Source organism: Phyllostomus discolor, chromosome 2 (assembly GCF_004126475.2).
Source record: "Phyllostomus discolor isolate MPI-MPIP mPhyDis1 chromosome 2, mPhyDis1.pri.v3, whole genome shotgun sequence".
Lineage (NCBI taxonomy): Eukaryota > Metazoa > Chordata > Mammalia > Chiroptera > Phyllostomidae > Phyllostomus > Phyllostomus discolor.
Window position 1 is genome coordinate 80,668,910 of NC_040904.2, and position 21,632 is coordinate 80,690,541.

A 21,632-nucleotide genomic window follows, 5' to 3' on the forward strand; every position below is an offset into this window, starting at 1 on the left:
AGACACCATCACTTATGCCAGCAATTTTCAACCAGTGTGCCCCAAGAATTTTTAAAACATCTGATACCTGACTATTTAGTCAAGGACACTGACCTCTTTTCTCATAGACTGTCAATTAAAAAATGACAACAGCCTACCAATAGTTCTATGAGTTTTAACACATTGCAGATTTGTGTGACAACCACCACAACCTGGGTACTGAACAGCCCTTCCCTTGTTCAGCTTCCTGATGCTCACACCCTCTCCTCGCCCCTGGCAACCACTGACCAATTCTGTCCCTATTATTTTTCCTTTTCCAGAATGTAATAGAAATGTAATCATACAATACATTTTGAGAGTGCTTCTTTCATATTGCGTTCTGCCTTGGAGATTCATCCATGTTGCTGTATCCATCGATAGTTATTCATTTTTATTGCTGAGCATTATGCTGGATGGATGTATTAATCTGTTTATCTATTAATCTGTTTATCCATTAACCTACTCAAGGACATTTGGGTTGTTCCCAGCTTTGGACATTTTAAGGCTGCTATAAACATTCTTGTCCAGGCTTTGTGTAAACGTTGTTTTAATTTCTCTAGGGTAAATTAGGAATGGATTCCTGGGTTATACATGTTTAACTTTTTAAGAAACTGCAAACTTGTCTAGAGTGACTAGACCATTTGGCATTCCCGCAAGCAATATATAAATGTTCTGCTTATTCCACATTCTCGCCAGCTCTTGGCACTGTCAGCTTTTGTTTTCAACTTCAGTGACTGTAATTAGGTGTGTAGTGGTATTGTTGTGGTTTGACTTGCATTTCCCCAACAGCTAATAATGTTGAATATCTTTTTATGAACTTATATGCCATCCATAGATTTTTTTGAAGGTTTTAAATATTTTGTCCATTTTTAAATTGGGCTGTTTTCTTATTGTTGAATTTTGAAAGTCTTTATATAATCTCAACACAAATCCTTTGTTGGGTAAGTTTTGCTGAAGTATTTTTTCCAGCACATAGCTTGTTGTTCCATTCTATTGACAGTCTTTTGCAGAGCAAAATATTTAAATTTTGATAGTCAAATTTATTTTAAAAATTTAATGGATTATGCCCTGGCTAGTGTGTCTCAGTGGACTGAGTGCTGGCCTGCGGACTGAAAGGTCCCTGGTTGGATTCCCAGCCAGGGCACATGCCTGGGTTGCAGGCCAAGTCCCCAGTAGAGGGCATGTGAGAGCCAACTGATCAATGCCTCTTACACATCGATGTTTCCCTCTTTCTCCCTCCCTTCCCTTCTCTCTAAAAATAAATACAATCTTTTAAAAAAAACTTTAATGGATTATATTTTTTGTATCATGTTTAAGAAATCTTGGCCTAATCCTAGGTCATGAAAATTTTCCCACTTTCATCTATTAGTTGAATAGGTTTAAAATTAGTTTAATAGGTTTAAAAACCTATTAGCTTAATAGGTTTACATTTAGCTATATGATCCATTTTGAGTAACTTTTGTATAAGGTATAGGATACAGGTTGAACCCAGGCTGGTGTAGCTCAGTGGATTGACACCGGCCTGCAAACCCAAGGGTCGCCTGTTTGATTCTGTTAGGGTATATGTCTGGATTGTGGGTCAGGTCCCTGGGGGGGCACACAAGAGGCAACCACACGTTGTTTCTCTCCTTCTCTTTCTCCTTCCCTTTCCTTCTCTCTAAAAATAAATAAATCTTTTAAAAAAAAGATACAGATCGATGTTTGTTTCTTTGTATGTGGATATCCAGTTATTTCAAACCCATGTATTTAAAATGAAATCCTTTCTCAATTGAATTGCCTTTGAAGCTTTGCCAAAAAACTATTAACCATTATTTGTGTAGGCCTATTTCTGAACTATGTGCTCTATGCATTAATATGTTTCTGTCTTTTTCACCAGTACTTATCTTGATTACTGAACTTTTGTAGGGGTGTCCAACCTGCAGCCTGACGGCCACACATTGCCCACAATGGCTATGACTGCAGCCCAACTCAAAATCGTGAATTTACTTAAAACTTATGAGATTTTTTTTGTTTTTGTTAATGTTTGTGTTATTTAATATGTGGCCCAAGACAGCCCTTCTTCTTCCAGCGTGGCCCAGAGACGCCGAAAGTTTGGACACCCCTGCTTAGTGTGAGTCCTCCAACTTTAACTTTTCAAAATTGTTTTGACTGTTTTATTCTAGTTCCTTTGCCTTTCCATGTGAATTTTAGAATCAGCTTGTCTGTATTAACAAAAAGTCTTGCTGGGACTCTGACTGGAATTCTGTTACATCTGTAATTTGTTTGGGGAGAACTGACATGTTATCTCCCAATCCATGAACACAGTATTTTCTCCACTTATTGCAGGTCTTCAATTGCTTCCACAAGCGTTTTGTAGAATTCAGTATACAGATCCTGCATCATGTTTTGTTAGATTTATACATAGATATTTCATGTTTTGAACTGCTATAAATGGTATTTTTGAGGCTGATGCATTGCCTGCTATATAAGAGTAGCAAGCTTGCAGATGGTATTTTTTTTACAAAGCTTTTGGTTTCCGATTGTTCACTGCTAAGTATAGATATATGATTTTTGCATGTTGAACATGTGTACATATGTTCTTGTAATCTTACTGAAATCATTCATACATTAATCTATGAACAAGGACAGTTTTATTTCTTCCTTTCTAATCTGTAGGTCTTTTATTTCTTTTCCCTGCCTATTGCACTGGCTAGGACTTCTAGGACAGTGTTGAGGAACAAGAGTGAAAGTAGGCATCATTGAGTGTTACCAGTCTTTGGGGGGAAAGTATTCAGTCTTTAATCATTAAACTTGATGTTAGCTGGAGGTTTTCTAGACACTATCAAGTTAATGAAGTTCTTCCTATTCCCAGCCTACAAAGTGTATTTTTTAAAAATCATAAGTTAAACACCTTTATAAACCCTGAGAAAACAGAGAAGGGAACATTTCCCAGCTGATTCTGTGAGGCCTGTATTACCCTTATACCAAAACCAAAGACATTACAAGAAAACTGCAAACCAGTAACCCTTATGAACACAGATGCAAAAAGCCTCAGTAAAATACTAACAAGAATCCAGCAACACATAAAAAGGATTACAATTGTCCCTCGCTATATCGTGGTTCACTTATTGCAGCTTCACTGTATTGCGGTTAAAAAAAAAAAATCTAATTCTGTATCCCGGAGTTTTTGCTATATCTTGGGATTTTGTGGTATATAGGTATTTATATAGTATTTATGGTTTTAATTATTGCCTAAAATTTTTTAAGTATGAAAATTATTTAAAATGTTAATTCAAACATATTAAAATATTAAAATAAAATGTAGTATGTATTTCATCAGTGGATGAATACTGTACTGTACACAATGGAAATGCAGTACACCACTACGGCTTGTGCAAGTTTGCCAACCTGAGATTGTACATGGCTCACTATTGGCTGATGGAATGGAAGGCAACCAACCACAGCACTGTGTTCTGTATCCTAGGCGCTGATTGGCTCAGTGATCATTCCATCAGTCTGTTTGCTCTCCTGCACTGTGTCCATTCAGTATCTCTCCTTGTCCACTTCACACCGTCACCTGATTGCTGCGTGTAGTGTTGCTCTGTGGTGTTTTTGTGAAATTTTCACAAAAGTTTGAATTTATTTCAAGCCCTACGATGCCACCCAAATATTCTGCGCCTGCACCTTCTAAGGCTTCTGGCAGTGAATCCAAACGCCAGAGGAATATGCTTACCATCAAAGAAAAGGTGGAACTTCTTGACATGTTAAAGGAAGGTAAAAGCTATGTGGCTGTAGGCTGCCATTACGGGATCAATGAATCTACTGCTCACTACATAAAGAAAGACGAAAAGAATATTAGGTCTACGGCAACAATGACTTTTAACAAGACTTCAAAGAGGGTGTTCACTTCTTACAATAAGGCCATTGTGAGGATGGCAGCTGCGTTGGCCCTGTGGATAAATGACTACAGGAAGAAGAATATCTTGCTGGATACCAACACTATCTGGATGAAGGACAAGAAACTTTATAATAGTTTGGGGGAAAGCATGGACGTTCATGATGATGACGAGGATGAAGACGATGATGATGACTCAGAAGCAGGACCGTCCAGTGCTTCTCCCACCAGACCAGCCCCATTCAGTGCCAGCAAGGGCTAGTTTGACAAATTTCAGAGATGCTTTGGACTCAAGATCGTTTCTCTGCATGGAGAAGCTGCCTCTGAGGATAAAAAGCAGTGCCAGCAACTCCCCATAACTATGTTCATCACTCGGGTGAAGAGATCAGTTATGCCTACTCCTTTAGCAGAAATAGAAGTTACGGCCCAGGGCGAAGATACTGCACCACCTGATGAAGCACCTGATGAAGTGGTGCCTTCAGAAGAGCTGTAATGCTCTTCTTGGCTGTGCAGTACATTCATCTCATCGTCACCTTCATCGCCATCAGTACTGCACAGCTACATAATTCATGATCTTCATCATTCAAGTTGTAGTATACTTCGCTGGTGAGTACCCATATAAAATTTATGTTGTTAAAATTATGTAGGTTTAAGTGTGTTGAAAGTGTTTAAGAGCATATGAAGTGTTTGTAAAAGTGTGGGAAAGGTTAATAAGAGAGTGGGAAAGGTTTATAGGAATGTGGGAAGGGTTTATAAAGCCTTAAAATAGATATAAATAATAAATATAACGTCACTACCTTGAGGATTTTCACCTATCTTGGGGGTCCCTGGAACATAACTCCTGCAATAGGTGAGGGATCACTGTATACACCATGACCAACAGATTTATCCCAGGAATAGGTTGGTTTAACATACGAAAAACTGATCAATGTAATAAACCTTATTAATAAAGGAGAAAAGTCATTGGACCATCCTACTAGATGCAAAAAAAAGTTTGAAACATCTAAGACCCCTCCTGACAAAAACGTTGTTATTGCCAATATTTGTGTCCCCCTAAAATTCATATGTTGAAGCTGTGACCACCAATGTGGTAGTAATTTGGAGATGAGGCTTTTAAAAGACAATTAGGGTAAAAGTCATGAGGGTAAGGGCCTCACAATGGGATCAGTGCCAGGGAGAGGGAGAGAAGGAGAGAGGCTGCTCTTGACACTTCTGTTCAGCACTGTACTGGATGCTTTTGCCAGGGCCATTACATAAGAAAAAGAAAGAAAAGGTATCCATATTGGAAAGAAAGAAGTTAAAAATGATCTCTTCAACTTTCAGCCAAGATGGAGGCGTAGGTAGACACATTGTGCCTCCTCACACAACCAAGATAGAGACAACAATTTAGAAACAGAATAACAACCAGAACTGACAGAGAATTGAATTGTATGGAAGTCAGACAACCAAGGAGTTAAAATAGACACGTTCATCTACACTGGTAGGAGGGGTGGAGTCGGTCAGCCAGGTGGAGGGGGTGGCGGCACAAAGAGCAGTGACACCAGGTGCATAAAGCATCCTGGGCACACAAGACCACAGCGGGCAGACCCTGGACACACAGGCGGCAGCTGGCAGACCCAACAAGGCAGCAATTATGAAGCAAGGCACTGCACAAAACCCAAGATCCCAGCGCTGGGAAATAGAGCCTTGGGGCACTGATTGAAAACACCTGTGGGGGTTGAGGCCAGGAGAATCTCTCAGCCTCACAGGAGAGTTCGTTGGAGAGACCCACAGGGTCCTAGAATGTGCACAAGCCCACCCACATGGTAATTAGCACCAGAAAGGCCCAGTTTGCTTGGGGAAAGCGGCAGAGGGGACTGAAATCCAATAGGGAGCAGAGAAAGAGCCATTGTTCCCTCTTGGACCCCGCCCCCACATACAGAGTCACAACCCAGCAACTGGGGTGCCCCACCCTCGTGAACACCTAAGGCTCTGCCCCTCATGCGCAACAGGTGCAACAAGACCAAAAGAAAAGGCCCTAACAGAAGAACAGATCAAAGCTCCACAGCAGATACAACTAAGCAACCAAGAGATAGCCAACCTATCAGATGCAAGTTCAAAGCACTGGTGATCAGGATGCTCAAAGAATTGGTTGAATTTGGTCGCAAATTAGATGAAAAAATGAGGGCTACACTAAGTGAAATGAAGGAAATGCACAGGGAACCAATAGTGGTGGGAAGACAACTGGGACTCAAATCAATGGAGTAGACCAGAAGGAAGAAAGAAACAACCAAACAGAAAAGAATGAAGAAATAAGAATTCAAAAAAAATGAGAGGCTTAGGAACCTCCAGGACATTGTTAAATGTTCCAACAGCTGAATTATAGGGGTACCAGAAGGAGAAGAGGAAGAGCAACAAGTGGAAAACTTGTATCTGAACAAATAATAAAGGAGAAGTTCCTCAATCTGGCAAAGGAAATTGACTTCCAGGAAGTCCAAGAAGTTCAGAGAGTCCCAAGGAAGTGAGACCCAAGGAGAAACACACCAAGGCACATCATAATTACATTACCCAAGGTAAAAATGAAGAGAATTCTAGAAGTAGCAAGAGATAAGGGGACAGTTATCTACAAAGGAGTTCCCATACGACTGTCAGCTGATTTCTCAAAAGAGACTTTGCAGGCAAGAAGGAGCTGGAAAGAAGTATTCCAAGTGCTGAAAGGCAAGGACCTCCATCCAAGATTGCTCTATCCAGCAAAGCTTTCATTTAGAATGGAAGGGCAGATAAAGTGCTTTTCAGATAAGGTCAAGTTAAAGGAGTTCATCATCACCAGGCCCTTATTTTATGAAATGTTAAAGGGACATATCTAAGAAAAAGATGATAAAAACCATATATAATAAAATGACAGCAAACTCACAATTACTAACAACCACACCTAAAACAAAAACAAACTAAGCAAACTAGAACAGGAACAGAACCACAGAAATGGAGATCACATGGAGAGTTAGCAATAGGGGAGTGGGAGGAGGAGAGAGGGGAAAAAGGTATGGAGAATAAGTAGCATAGATGGTAGGTAGAAAATAGATGGGGAGGGTAAGAACAGTATGGGAAATGTAGAAGCTGAAGAACTTATGACACATGGACATGAACTAAAGGGGGGAATGTGGGTGGGAGAGGGTGTGCAGGGTGGAGGGGAATGAAGGGGGGAAATGGGACAACTGTAATAGCATAATCAATAAAATATATTTAAAACAAACAAACAAATGTGATAATACCCATACAGTGGAATAGTATTCGGCTGCAAAAACAAAATTGTGATATATGCTACAAGTGAAGTTTGAAAACACTGTCAAATGAAAGAAGCCAGACACAAAAGCCACTTCTTGTATGATCCCCTTTTATCATGAAATGTCCAGAATATGCAAATCCAGAGAGCCAGAAAGTAATTAGTGGTTGCCAAGGGCTGGAGGGATGGGGGAAATGGAAGTGACTGCTGTGGGTATGGGATTTTTTTGGGGGGGGATTATAAAATGTTCTGGAATTAAACAGTGGTGATGGTTGCACAGCTCTGAAATGGACTAAAAACCACTGAATTGTAGACTTTCAAGAAGTTCAATTTTATAGTGGCTTGTATTTCTATAAATGTTATTTTTTTAAAAGTTCCAGATGATGTTCTAACCATTATGCTATACCCCTGAAACTAATGTAAAATATGGATATATGCTGTAATTGAAATATAAAACTGAAATAAAAACCCTCCCCCCAAAAGATGTTACTCTGAAGATGGGATATTACTTTCATCACACATTCAACCTACAGAGTTGGGTTTCCCCTAAGTCAACATGTCAATTAAAACAAAACAAAAACAACTGCCAATCTATGGCTGGTCAGTTTGTTAGAATATCATGCTATGGAGTCAAAGGTCCTGTGTGAAACATACCTGTGGCAAAAATGGTTGATTACATCAGTACAAATTTATCATCCTTACTAGAAAACATGCTTTATTAATGGTGAGCAAGTGGCATCAAATCTATATACAGAATTCATTTTATACCTATTAGGAATAGTAATTCCCAGGAAGAGGATTAAGAAGAGGGGATACAAGTACTATCCCTTCTCACTCAGTTTCTTTGAATCTTGGTTTTCACAACTTGAAAATAATACCAACTTCATATCGTTGCAGCCTCTGCAATCCTGGGAGTCCACCAGAGGCAGACATCCCAGAGTGAATTCTAGTTCTGTGGTTAGTGAGCCAGTAAAGGGAGAATGAGCTACGTAAGTGCCTAATGATTAATGAAATGAATTTTCACTTAATATTCATGACAAATAACTGGTGTTATTACAGATAACAAATTGAAATTCAGAGAAGTTAAGAAGTTCAGTTTACTACACGGGAAATTTAAAGTCATTAAATTACCTCTTTCCACTGTCCCCACCTAGGTGAACAGAAATAGGAATCTTAAATACTTTTGAACCTGAAATATGAACATTTAAATATTCTACTGAAATGATAATCCTCATTTTTCTAATTTTTTGCTATCTATAGAGATTTATAAATGGGGGAGAGGAGAGAAAAAGAGACTTATTAAGAACAAAGTTTTGAGCAAACTGCATTGATTTATTTACACCTGTAATTTATAAACAGTAACACAACATCTTTACATTAATATTATGTAAAAAGTCCCATAGCTGAAATAGGCAAAAAAATGAGACTTCAGGACATTTTTAAAGGGGCACCAAGGAAAAAAAATGTAATATAACAGTTGTGGGGAGAGTTATAAATATCAATTATTGCACCAGGTGCAATTTCATGCAAATGTCTTCAACCACTCCAAGTAAACTGTTTTTATTTAAGTATTAGAATAAAATATATTGGCCTATGCTGCCTTTTATTCACTTGATTTCCGTTAAGTAAATTAAAATAACTGTCTGCAAACAGGGCACATCTAAACATTTCTCCTATGAACTCCTTAGAGATAATCTATCACATTTTAAGACACGGTAGGTTGTAAGAATTTGCTACTTCCCAAATAGATTTTACAAGAAATTGTTCCATGTCCTCAATCAAATGTGTTCTTGGATTTCTCTTACCTAATGTGTCCAATACAGACCTCAATAAATTAAACTAAGGAAGCTGTAAAATAAAGCAGATCACTTTACAGTTTTGTCATATTAAGAGAATAAAAATAGTTTCAGACTAGTAAGACAAGACAAAAACCAAAGAAGAGAAATTTCAGAAACTGATGATAAAAACAACTACAGTTTATACATCCCTCTGATTATCTGGCTTTTATTTAAGTGGATTATTTGTGGTCACAGACCATAATCTCACTGAAGATAAATCAGTGTGTGTTCAACTTGCGTTTTGAAATATCCTAAACCAAATACTCCATTTGTAATAAAGACCAATGGCATCTGTACAAATACAATTCTGTCCTCAAAATGTTAATTGTAATCTTAACATGCTTACCTACTTTTTACATTGCTTTTAAATGCTCCATAGAAACCATTAGGATGAAGTTAAGTATCTAAAACACATCATCTTCAAATTAATAGCTAATGGTGCAAAGAAGATGTTTGGAAACTGATGTTTCAACATTTTACTAGCTGGACTGAATTTCTCAGTTGGCTGGAATCTTTACCCATTTCATTAAAAAGATTTTATTCTTTTTAAGAACAGAAGCAGCAAGCTAATTATTAATCTATGTAATATTTTTTAGTTTCTGATATTCGCTCAGTGGGTAAAGCCAAATGCAGCAATTAAAGGTTTTTTTTTCAACTAATTCTCTCTCTAAGTGTCAGTGAAGACATTGCAAATATGTATGTGTATGATTGTTTTTAAATCTGAAAGTGATGCATGTTCCCTTAAAACAGCTCTTCAAAACAGAACTGCATTCTGCTCCCTTAGTTTATAAGGGCACTGGGTCAGTTACTTTAAAGTCATTCAATAACTGACTTTTATAATTAATCATTTTACAAAACCAAAAATACAAAAGAAAATTAAAATTTTTTTAACTGTCCAGAGATTGATTATAATAATTTACATTTTTTAGACCTGTTATTCAAGCACCCCCATAAGCAAATGAAATGTCTCCAGTTAGTATTCAGTCAGGAAAATGTCCATGTTTCTCTTGGTTGCTTTCATTTCTTCTGAAGTAATTTTCTTTCACATTAACTTTCCAAAGCATCCAGAACTTTCATGATCTGTTGTTTTATGGCTTTGGTAGCATCTCCTGCATTTGGGATCAAGTATCTGGGGAGGGGGGAGATAAATAAATAAATAAATAAAATATATATATATATATATATATACACACACACACACACACACACACACACACACAATACAGTCCTTTACCTTTAGAACTCAGCTTAGATGTCACTTCCAATGGGAAGCTTTCCCTGCCCTCCCATGCCCTTCCATAACTTACATTAACATACTCAAAAGCATATTTGGAAGCAAATAAAATAATGTAAAAAGCAAGGTGATTTTTCATATAGTGTAGAGAGCAAGACAGAATGAACTGGAGATCAGGAGTCAGAACGGCTATATTTGGTTGTATTGCAAGGTAGGGGTGAAGATCTGGAAGTCATTCAATCCCTCTTGGCTTCATATGTTTATCTTGTAAATTAAATATGGTTTAGTTTAGAGATCAGTGTGGTGTGTGGCCTTTGTGCCAGTCCATGAACTGTTTGTCACTGGTCCACAATGAGACAAGTGGAGGAGCTTAGACCAGATTGTAAATTAAACTACACCATTCAGTGCATGGCTGATTTCAAGGACACTCTTTCAAAACAAGAATTTGATGAAAGAAAATAAAAACATTGCCTTACATTCTGAGACAATTTTCTTATTTAATTGCAAACCAGCATTTAGTGTAGCACTGAAATAGATTATTCTTAAAGACCCTTCTGTCAAAAAGTTTTTTTTATAGTCAGCTATGGCACTTACTGAAATCACGTAATGGCTAATGGCTAAACCAACAGATAAGGATTTGGAAGAAAAAGACAGAGACAAATATTAATAAAAGTGGTTTGAGTATCCTATTCCACCAACTAGTGCCCAAAATAGAGAAACAAACTGTGTTTAATAATGAACTAAATCAGTAATTCAGATAAAATCACGCCAAGAAAATCTTACCTTTCAATGGCTAAGATTTCTATTCCTGAAGCACTGCTGTTTCCATACTTGAAAGTAATTAACTCAGGATGTTTCTTTTTGGATGTAATTTTAACCACAGAATTTAGTGCTTGTCGAGACTGTATATAAGCCAATCCTTTCCGTGAAAGAATCTCCCTTAAACAGTACATATGTGTTGCAGTAACCAACAGATGACTTGAGAGGGGAAAAAGCAAAATACAAAAAGAATGTTTTTCAAATGTCATTTAAAATAGCTGTTACATCAACAGCCTCAATTATAAAAAAAATGTTCAACTCCAGATGAAATTACTTTTGAGTTAAAACTGCAAAGGTTCATTATAAACAAATAAGCTACCTAATAAAAGCTTTTAATTTTCCCTTAATTGCATACAAAATTAATGTTTTATTAACAGGTAATCCTGTAACTGTTTAAGAGCAAAGGTATAACATTTTATAATATGTACAATATGATTAAAGTAATAGATTTTTAGAACTTATTCTATATGGTATATGAAATATACTACCTTTCAGACTTTTACACTATCATCTACATGCATAAAGTATTTCATTCAACATACCATAGCATATGCCTAATATCAAAGACCACTAAGCATTAGTTGGGCTGTCTTACATATTTTATAATATTCTGTAACTGGATCCTGAAGACAAAATGGGCACAGAATTAGTAACACTCACCCATCTTATATCTCAGCTCAGTTTTAATATAATGATAATACTGATACACTTTTAGGTAATATCAATACAATAAGAACATTATATGACAAGTCCAGAATGTGGGATTTTTGGCAGAACAACAGGCCTAGACTCAAAGGATTCATTCTTTATGAAGAAAAGGGGGAAGCAGTGGTGTGGGGTCAAGTACTTTGTACTTTGAATGAGGCTAAATACTGAGTTGGCCAAAAAGCTTCTGTAAAATAAGAGACACATTTTTTCATTTTTACCAGTAATTTTATTGGTTTGGATATTTTGAGTATGTTGGCTATCTTCTGCTATTGGTTTCTAGTGGGCAGAGGCCAGAGGTGCTGTAAAACCAATGCCAAGAATTATTTGGCCAAACTGTCAATAGTACCAAGCAAACCATTTCTGACACATTTGATGGGTTACATCACCTTCTCCATATACTGCACAAATCTCTTTTTGTGTTTCAGTTGTGTTTTTACCTTTCTTGAAATAATAAAGCATAATATGCCAAAAATGTTGCATATTTTCTCCATCTTCAATATTAAAATGGCTGCAGAAAAATTCATCAATTTTGATAAGTTTTTTTAAGTGCACAGTGATATGACAGCTGTCGCAATAGAATGTAACAAAATTGTTTTCAATGAAGTTAAAGGTAATTAAGCACTACTAGAATGGGAGGGGATCTGAAGGAACTTTTTGGCCAACCCAATATAACAGACAAATACAACGTGTAAACCCTGACTCGATCCTGGAATAGGAAGTACTGACAAAGAGTATAAAAGATACTCTGGGGGCACTCTGAAAATATTTGAGTATGGTCTATATATTGAATCAGGTTAATTCTCAGGGTTTTAAAAGATGTGCTGATGCTATTGGAGTTGGGAGATTTTCTTGGGAGATTTATTGTGCGGCATTTAGGGGTAAAGTGTGGTATCTGTAAGCTGCTGCTTAGTGTCTTGGCAAAAGGGAAGTTCATATGTGCATATATGCACACACACACACAGAGATGGGATAGTGTGAAAAGAAGTTAAAAGTTGGTGAATCTAGGAGAGGCTTATAACAGTATTCAATGTACTGTTTCTTCAACATTTTTTAAGATTTCAAAAAAATACATAAAAACATTTCTAAAAATCAAAACTATATATATACTGATAGAAGTAAATTATATCTTATTGTACTTGGATAAATAAAGCTTCTCCTATAGTTCAATTTTATGTTATTAATTTCTCTAAATTCAATTTTACTTCTGAAAAAGACATTTTTAAAAGTACCTAGGAAACATGTGTCCATTTTCTTTCACTTCTTTACAAGGAAAATGATGCTTGATGTCTGGCTTGTTTATCCAAGTCTGAATGTTTACAACCTCTTTTCTATCATCATCTGACATGGAAGAACTGTCAATTTCATCTATAAAAAATTGAAGAGTTAAAAGTGGGCATTACCATCTTTAAAAATGATACATTTCTTAACAGCTTGAAAAACAATTTCAGTAGTACTTTAAGCATATGGGCTGGAAAAACACCCAATCAATTCTAATCCTTCTATATTTCCTTATGCCGTGGGTACTAATACAGAAATATTATTATGAAAAGTCACTCTATATAGTTAAAAGTCAGGTGAACATACTGAGAATGCACTTTTAAAAGATTAAACTAACTGAGAAATTTAAACTTTTTGATTCAGAAAACATAACTATGGTCCCAGCTGGTGTGGCTCAGCGGATTGCGTGCTGATCTGCAAACTCATGGGTAGCCGGTTTCATTCCTAGTCAGAGCACATGCCTGGGCTGCAGGCCAGGTCCCCATTGTTTGCACACAAGAGGCAACCACACATTGATGTTTTTTTCCCTCCCTTTCCCCTATCTCTAAAATTAAATAAATAAAATATTTTTAAAAACCCAAAATAACCATAACTATGAACTATGACTAGTCTGTAGACAGATGGATGAACAAGCATCTATCTCAAGGGCAAATGCAGAGTTCTTTTTGTCTTGCTGTTTTCTGATTTTAAGAAAAATAGCAACAACAAAAAAATCCATCCTGGGGTAAGTAAGTAAAAGTCAACCTTTTTTCATAAGAAAAATAGAAAACATTCTAGTTATTTTGTTCTCACTTAAGAAAGGGAAAGTACAGTCCCTAAGATTAATAATTATAAAGGTTTTTCCCTTTGCTTTTTAAGAAATACTTCAAATATAAAGAGACATAATAAAAAAAGGAAATCTCATGTATCTATACACTTCTAGCTTAAATAAGAAAGTGAAGCCCTCGTGTATCTCTCCCCAATCACATTCCTCTTCCTTCCCGACTAAGAAATAGTGACTATGTGAATTTGATGTTAATCAGCTCCTTACTTTAACTATATATGAATATCCCTAAATAATATAGAGAAATGTTTTGTGCCCTGGCTGGCTCAGTGGATTGAGCTCGGGCTGCGAACCAAAGTGTCGCAGGTTCAATTCCCAGTCAGGGTACATGCCTGGGTTGCAGGCCATGACCCCCAGCAACTGCACATTGATGTTTCTCTCTTTCTCTCTGTCTCCCTCCCTTCCCTCTCCAAAAATAAATAAATAAAATCTTAAAAAAAAGAAGTGTTTTGCATTTTAGGTAAAATTTATATAAATAATAGCCTATTCTATTGTAGTATTCTGTAATAGCTACCTCATTACCAACATTATAAAATGTATCAGTGCTAATAGACATAGCTTTAGCTTCCTGATTTTCATTACTGTGTAGTTTTCCACAGTGTAAATATGTGTGCGTGTGTGTGTATGATTTATGTAAATATACCATAGTTTATCCATCCATTTGTTCTCCCCTTTGTTAAAGGAAGGAGTTGAGATAGTCAGGGAGAAATAATGTAACAGGAACATGGCAAAAGAGAGGATGGGAAAACATGAGCTAAACAATGAGAAATAGCAAATAGAAAATCGCATTTGCCTCAATGCAAGTTTTCTGGAAGGTGATTCTATAAAATGTATTAAAATATCAAATGTGATTCCCTATAACCTAAGAAGCTTACTGCTACAAATTTACCCTCTGAGTGCACTTGCAAAAGTTCATTTACGCATATGTATAAAAATATCTGTTGCCATTTGAAACAGAAAAAAACTACCAGTATCAGTGGGAGAAGACTGATTAAATAAATTATGATATGTTTATATGATAGTAAAATAACTGAGGTGGTACATGGGCTGAGATGGAAAATATGCAAGATATTACTATTACTAAGTGGAAAAAGTAAGGTGAGATTTGGGAATTCTTTTTTCATATTTTGTACATTTGTATACTGTTCTTAGCAGTGAGATTATGAACCACAGTAATAAATCATTTTAAAATTATAAAGACAACTAATCACACAAAGGATGACAACTTTCCCTGGCACAATATCTCCATCTTGTGGCCCTTTAAAATATCACCTCTAGTTTCAAAAGGCTCTTTCGATGCCTGTTTTGGAACTCCCTGAACATCAGCCCCACAACTCCCAATCTCCTCGGGGGGTGGATGAAGGGGATTTAAATCCAGTCCCATGGATTTAAATACTATTTGTACACTGATGATTTCTAGATTATCCTATCTCAGACTTGTCTCCTCAGCTAAAGACTTCTACAATAACTGGCTACTCAACATTTCTGCTTGGATTTCTAGTAGGCAGAACTTAAGGTGTCTAAAACCAAACTCTTAATAGAAAGTCTATAATCTCTTCTACAGAATCTCACTGAGCCTTTTATTTTTTAAGTAGTTGTTTGCTAGTCCCAGAATAATCTCTATATAGTCACTGCTGGTACCTGAGGAAAGACGTCTATAAATAAGTGTACTACTGCACCTGTGTCGTATTCTTCCTCATCCCCAATGCTGAACACAGGCTTCACACCGCGGTATGGCTTGCCCACTCTGTCACTGCTACTCACATGCCTATGTTCAAAGAATTTTGGGAGGGGGGAAGCATCACTTAGGCAGTTATGAAAGATTTTCATCAACTATCATTTGAATATTCAAACAAATATAATGTTCTTTGTTCACCCATGCACAACCCAGTTTTAGGATAGCTATGTTAAAGAAATGATATGGTAAGAAAACATGTTAGCAAAGGTGACATTAAGGACTCAGTGGCTAATATATAGAGAAAAAATACACTGTGCACTTGCAGTTCCAGTAAGAAACAATATTAACAGATATTCTTAAACTTGTTTACTATTTCTTGGCTGTATCCTTCATTTGTATGGGAATGTAAGGGTCAGTTATATTCTGTGAATAAAATTGAATCTGAAACATTTTAATATTCATATTAAAACCAAGGCTTAGATCTGTGTGGCTTTAGAGAAGTTACTAAACTTTTTTGTGCTTCTGTTTACTCCGATGAAAATGATGATAGTATCTACCCTTCGGTTGTTGTAAGAGTTAAATCAGTTAATATTTTGTAAAGCTCTTGGAACAATGCCTGACATATGGCAAGTGCTAACATACATGTTTGCTGGACAATATAGATTATGGAACCAAACTTTCAGATTCTAGGATTGCTTAAGGTTCTCATATGGGTGTCTTCCCAATTTATTTTATTGTTACTACTGTTTTAATAGAAAGTAAGATTCTACATAATGTACATAAATGTAAATAAGCCATGAACTTGAATCTGCCTTTCTTCTTCAAGTGAAAGAAGCATCAACAACATATAAACTCAAAGTTAATTAGTTCTGCAGGAAGTGTGACCTCTCTTTTTAACATAAAAACTTAACCTCATTACTTTGCAGGTAATCTCAAACAAATCAAGAAATACAATTAAAGTATTTCAAAAAAACACTATGAGTTTCTGGGGAATAAACATTGTATTATTTGTAGGATAAGGTATGAAGAAAAACTGTGCCTTTTATTTTCCTTTGGCATGTTATCAAGAAGAGCCCAAAGTGGGAAAATATTAAGTTACATGTTTTAGAATTCAATTTTTCCAGAAGATGGAGATCAAATATGTATTTTAAATAATTTTCTAATACATTTCATCAATAAAAATTATCACAACCTAATTTTGTTGAAAATGGCTTAAATCTTTACTTTTTCCAAAACAACATTCTCAACAGAAAATGAGAGTCAAGTGTATAACTAGACACTCTTTGGGAATTGTAAGTTAGGTTATTATACATACCTTAAATTTTGATTAAGTTAAAATCATAAAATCATTTGATTTTATATTCAAATATATATAATGTAAAATTATCCTGAAAATGATCAAACTATGATCATTAAAAAGTTCTTTAAACACCTATGAAACTCAGATTCAGTTTTCTTACAAAAAGCAAAGAGAAAGATAATATAGCCTTATCTAAAAATACTTTAGTGCCATCTAAATTATAAAATTATGAGATTTAAATTATTGCTTCTCTCCTAATATTAATGCATAACCAAAACTGCCTACTATAACATAGAAAGTAATAATGTTTATAGTAAATGCTTGAATCAGAAACCAAGTGTGAAGAGACAAATAAAAAAAAAAAAGCTATTCATCATCAATCTAGATTTATAACAGTGGAGTTTTTATAAACAAGATTGCTAAAGATTACTGACATGGCTCTTAAAAGATTGGCCAGAGTCCTGGCTGGTGTGACTCAATGGACTGGGCACCAGCCTGCAAACTAAGGTCACTGGTTCAATTCCCAGTCAGGGAATTGGCTTGCAGGCCAAGTCCCCAGTTAGGGGGCATGCTAGAGGCAACCACACATTGATGTTTCTCTCCCTCTCTTCCTCCCTTCCCTTACCCTCTCTCTAAAAGTAAATAAATAAAATCTTTAAAAAAAAAGACTGGCTAGAAATTAATGAAATTCAATGGATGAACTTTAAAAAATAAAAGTAGTTAACTATGCTTTCTTAGTGAAAGTAATAAACATCTACAAAATGGTTTGACCAGGTTTTTACTTAACTTGTTGAGTTCAGAAAGAGCTAACGTTTCATTTCACTAAATTCTGTATTCAAAATAGATACATCTATTTGCCTTTGGACCAGTGAAAATCATTTAAATTTTTTAAAAATTAAGAATTTGGGAGAAAACTTGCAAGTTAAGTAAAACTAGACTAATTCAGTGGTTATATAATAAGAGATAACAGAAAGATGATTCACAAACATTATAATTTTAAAAGATACAATTTCCTTTAAAATAGTCTTAGAAAAAGTTATAATAGAAGCCCTGTAATTAATACTGTGTAGGAACGATCACAGCAAATAAAAACTCTTATCAGTAAGTCGAGAGTAAACTTGGTTTTTAGAAATGCTATTTCCAGTCATTGGAAATATTGAAATGACCTGAGAAAAAGTCAAGTCCATTATTCTAAAGCTCAATTTACATTCTAAGTATGACTAGATTTTCTTTTAAAATGTTCATAGATATTGCTATAATTGAAATTCTAATTTAAGTTGCAGAAAAATTCTGAGTATAGAAACTGAAAAAGCTACATAGAAGTATTAATACATACAAACATCTCATTAAGAAAAATCTAAAAATATTTAGATACAATGTACATGAAATAACCAGAATTTGAACCATGAATTGTGCCTTTTTTCAGGTACTATGATTTTCTCTACCATTAGGGCATGACACAAAAGTAAATGAGCTCCAAAGCTAATACCCAGCCAACTCTGAGACTATATATTTTCTTTGTTTCAACTTCCTCTGTGTCAGAATATAAGCTGTAGGTTTATGAAGTCCTTGGGTTTGAATGTACTTGACTTTCATCTGAGGAATGGGAGATGCAAAGAATCATGCAAGAAAAAAAATTTAATGATCAAAGCAAAAGACAAAAAGAGATCAGCATCACATATACTCCTAAAAGCAGAATGAGAAAAGTTTAGCACTTGAAACAGCTACATGAAATTTTAGCCAAGACAGCAGGAGCTTTATAGATAGCATGAAGCATGCTAAAGGAAAAGGATGGTCCAACAAAGCTGCTCTACTCATTGGCTTACCGCTCTGTACATGTTCTGTCTGGCCAAGGAAGATTGAAAGACATTCTATAGCAAATTGAGGCAGAGGACAGAACAAAATGATTATAAAAAACACAACAGCTTTAAAACAAAAAATACGGTATAATCAGTTTTTCTAACGCAGAGTGTACATTATAAAGAAAATGTTTCAATCACCCAAAGTACAAGGAAAAATGAAAAAGAAGCCTGTTTCAAGTGACACTTTAACAAAGAGAAGCCTACAATTTAGAGTTATCATTAGTTCATTAAAATAAGATTTTTAATGTCGTGCTGTAAAATATAGTAGTAATAGTCCTCTAAATTCAGAATGCACTAATTAAAGTTAAAAAGATTAGCCCTGGCTGGCATAGCTCAGTGGATTGAGCGCGGGCTGCGAACCAAAGCACCACAGGTTCGATTCCCAGTCAGGGCACATGCCTGGATTGCAGGCCACGGCCCCCAGCAACCGCACATTGATGTTTCTCTCTCTCTCTTTCCCTCCCTTCCCTCTCTAAAAATAAATAAATAAAATCATTAAAAAAAAAGATTAGCGGCTTTTAAGAGCAAACGTGTACATCAATGAGCAAAAAAATCATTTCATGATAAAATACTTTAATATTATTTATCTGTTGACTATTTTATACAACATACAATTACCTGAATTGGTTAAAACAACCTCTTCTTTACTATTTTCTAAATGGGGGGAAAGTGTATTTTTGTATGTGTATGTACTATACTTTTACAAGTGAACATTTAAGTCTAAAAGTCAAATATTTCAACTTACCTAGGATATTATAAGTAAGACATAACAGTGAAATTAAATACTGTAACACATTTCCAAGATTAAGCTTGCTTAGAAACAAATTCTGCAGAATTATTAGGTGAGTTTTGACCCCAAGGAACAAGAAAGATCAGTTAGGCTAAAGTGTGAAGAAAAAACATATTGTACACTCACAGTTCTAGTAAGAAACAATATAACAAATATTCTTAAACTTGTTTATTATTTTTTGGCTGTGCCCTTCATTTGTAAATCACGGGAAAATAAAAGTCCATTATATTCAGTGAACAAAATTCTATGAAGATCTGAACACTTAAACTTAAGAAATGGATTTCTGCTTTATTTAGCATGACAACTTCTCTAGGTTTTTAAATTCCTGAAGCAGAGGAAGAGGTTCCTGCTACAAAGATTACTGCATTTAGATGATTCCTATCCATTTGACATGTGGGTAGCAGCCACCATATGACATGATAAACGTAAAATGGCACTTGAATAGTTTTTTAAGAAATGGCATAAATGCACAGAATCATTATCTGCACCTTATTCTGAGCAGTGGTAAAAAGAAGGCAATCTATAGACAAATTTTACAGCAATAAAGGACATCTCACAATTATAATGAAAACTGAAACCATCTAATAAAAAATGTACTTCACGATCCTTTTCTAGAACACATTCAACTAATATTTACTCTGAAATACTTTTCTTAGTTTTAATTACTCATCATAAGCTCATGCCATATAAGCAACTCACCGGTCCACAGGCGTTGATGTATTCTCAATAAAACTGATAACTTTTTCCCTGACATTAACGGATTTTGTTTTCAAAGCAATAGTCATTTTATTTACTAGTGATTTCATTCCTCTGTCATTTGAGCCATTAGAGGATTCACCCTGGAAAAAAATAAAAAAAGAAATTACTAAAGAACTCTCCAAATGATTCAAGATACACTACTGCTAAAGGTTACTTAAATTCCTATGTTAAAGTTCTAATTCCCAGTGCACCTCAGAAAGTGACTATATGTGAAGACAGGGCCTTTAAAGAGGTAATGAAGTTTAAATGAGATCATATGAGTGGACTCTAATCCAATGAATGAAGTCCTTACAGAAGAGGGAGACACACCAGAGGGGTACCTGCTCAGAAAAAAGGCCATGTGTGGACACAGCAAGAAGGTAGCAACTGCAAGCCAGGGAGGCCTTAGGAGAAAAACCTGCCAACACAGACCCCGAACCTCTAGTCTCTGGAACTTGGAGAAAAAAATTTCTGTTGTTCAAGCCACAGTCAATCATATTTTGATATGGCAGCCAAAGAAAACTGATACACTAGGTGAGACCATTTTAGGAACGGAAGGTAGAAAGAGAAAATGAGGATACACATTGCACATATAATGTGTGGAGTATGAAGTTATCTGCCTTATTCAATAAACAATCAAGTTATCAACCTTTTCTTAACTCAGATTAGTCTATAAAAATGAGCAAAGGTATACATAGGCATAACTTAGAGATACTGCAGTTTCAGTTTCAGAATACTGCAATAAAGTAAATTTTGCAATAAAGCTAGTCACACCATTTTTTTGTTTCCCAGTGCATTGAAAGTTACATTTACACTATGCTGTTGTCTGTTAAGTATGCAATAGCACTATGTCTTAAAAAAAAAAACAATGTGCATACTTTAACTGAAAAATATTTTATTGCTAAAACATGCTATTATCTGAGCCTTCAGCAAGTCTTTTTTTGCTGGTCTTGTCCCGATGTTGACAGCTGCTGACTGATCAGGGTGGTAGCTGCTAAAGATTGGGGTGACTGTGGAAATTTCTTAAAGTACAACAGCAATGAATTCTGCCTCATTGATTGACTCTTCCTTTCACAATTACTCTGTAGCATGCAATGTTATTTGACTGCATCTTACCTATAGTAGAACTTCTTTAAAAATTGGACTTAATCCTCTCAAGCCCTGCCACTGGTTTATCAACTATTAGTATATAGAAACTATAAATTAATAGTATATATAATTTTATATACTATTCTAAATCCTTTTTTTGTCATCTCAATTATCAGAGCATCTTCACTAGAAGTAGGTTCCATCTCAAGAAACCATTTTCTTTGCTCATCGGTAAGAAGCAACTCCCCATCCATTAAAGTGTTAAGAGATTGCAGCAATAGAGTGGTATCTTCAGGCTCCACTTCTAATTCTAGTTCCACC

The 21,632-nt window shown here is 35.5% G+C and overlaps 1 protein-coding gene across 4 annotated transcripts in view; it reads right to left on the reverse strand.

The window, feature by feature from the left end:
- Window positions 1-8,467: 8,467 nt before the first annotated feature.
- TBC1D23 (TBC1 domain family member 23) overlaps window positions 8,468-21,632 on the reverse strand; it is a 68,571-nt gene continuing 55,406 nt past the window's right edge. For 3 of the 4 annotated variants that reach the window (XM_036018011.1, XM_036018010.1, XM_028503969.1), the window contains 6 exons: window positions 20,184-20,323; window positions 18,659-18,703; window positions 15,534-15,622; window positions 12,983-13,118; window positions 11,010-11,204; window positions 8,468-10,121 (listed from right to left, as the gene is read on the reverse strand). In XM_036018011.1, coding sequence (XP_035873904.1) covers window positions 10,040-10,121; window positions 11,010-11,204; window positions 12,983-13,118; window positions 15,534-15,622; window positions 18,659-18,703; window positions 20,184-20,323 — 687 coding nt within the window. In that variant the 3' untranslated portion in view covers window positions 8,468-10,039. The remainder of the gene's footprint in view (window positions 10,122-11,009; window positions 11,205-12,982; window positions 13,119-15,533; window positions 15,623-18,658; window positions 18,704-20,183; window positions 20,324-21,632) is intronic. The other variant, XM_028503977.2, reaches the window with a different exon arrangement.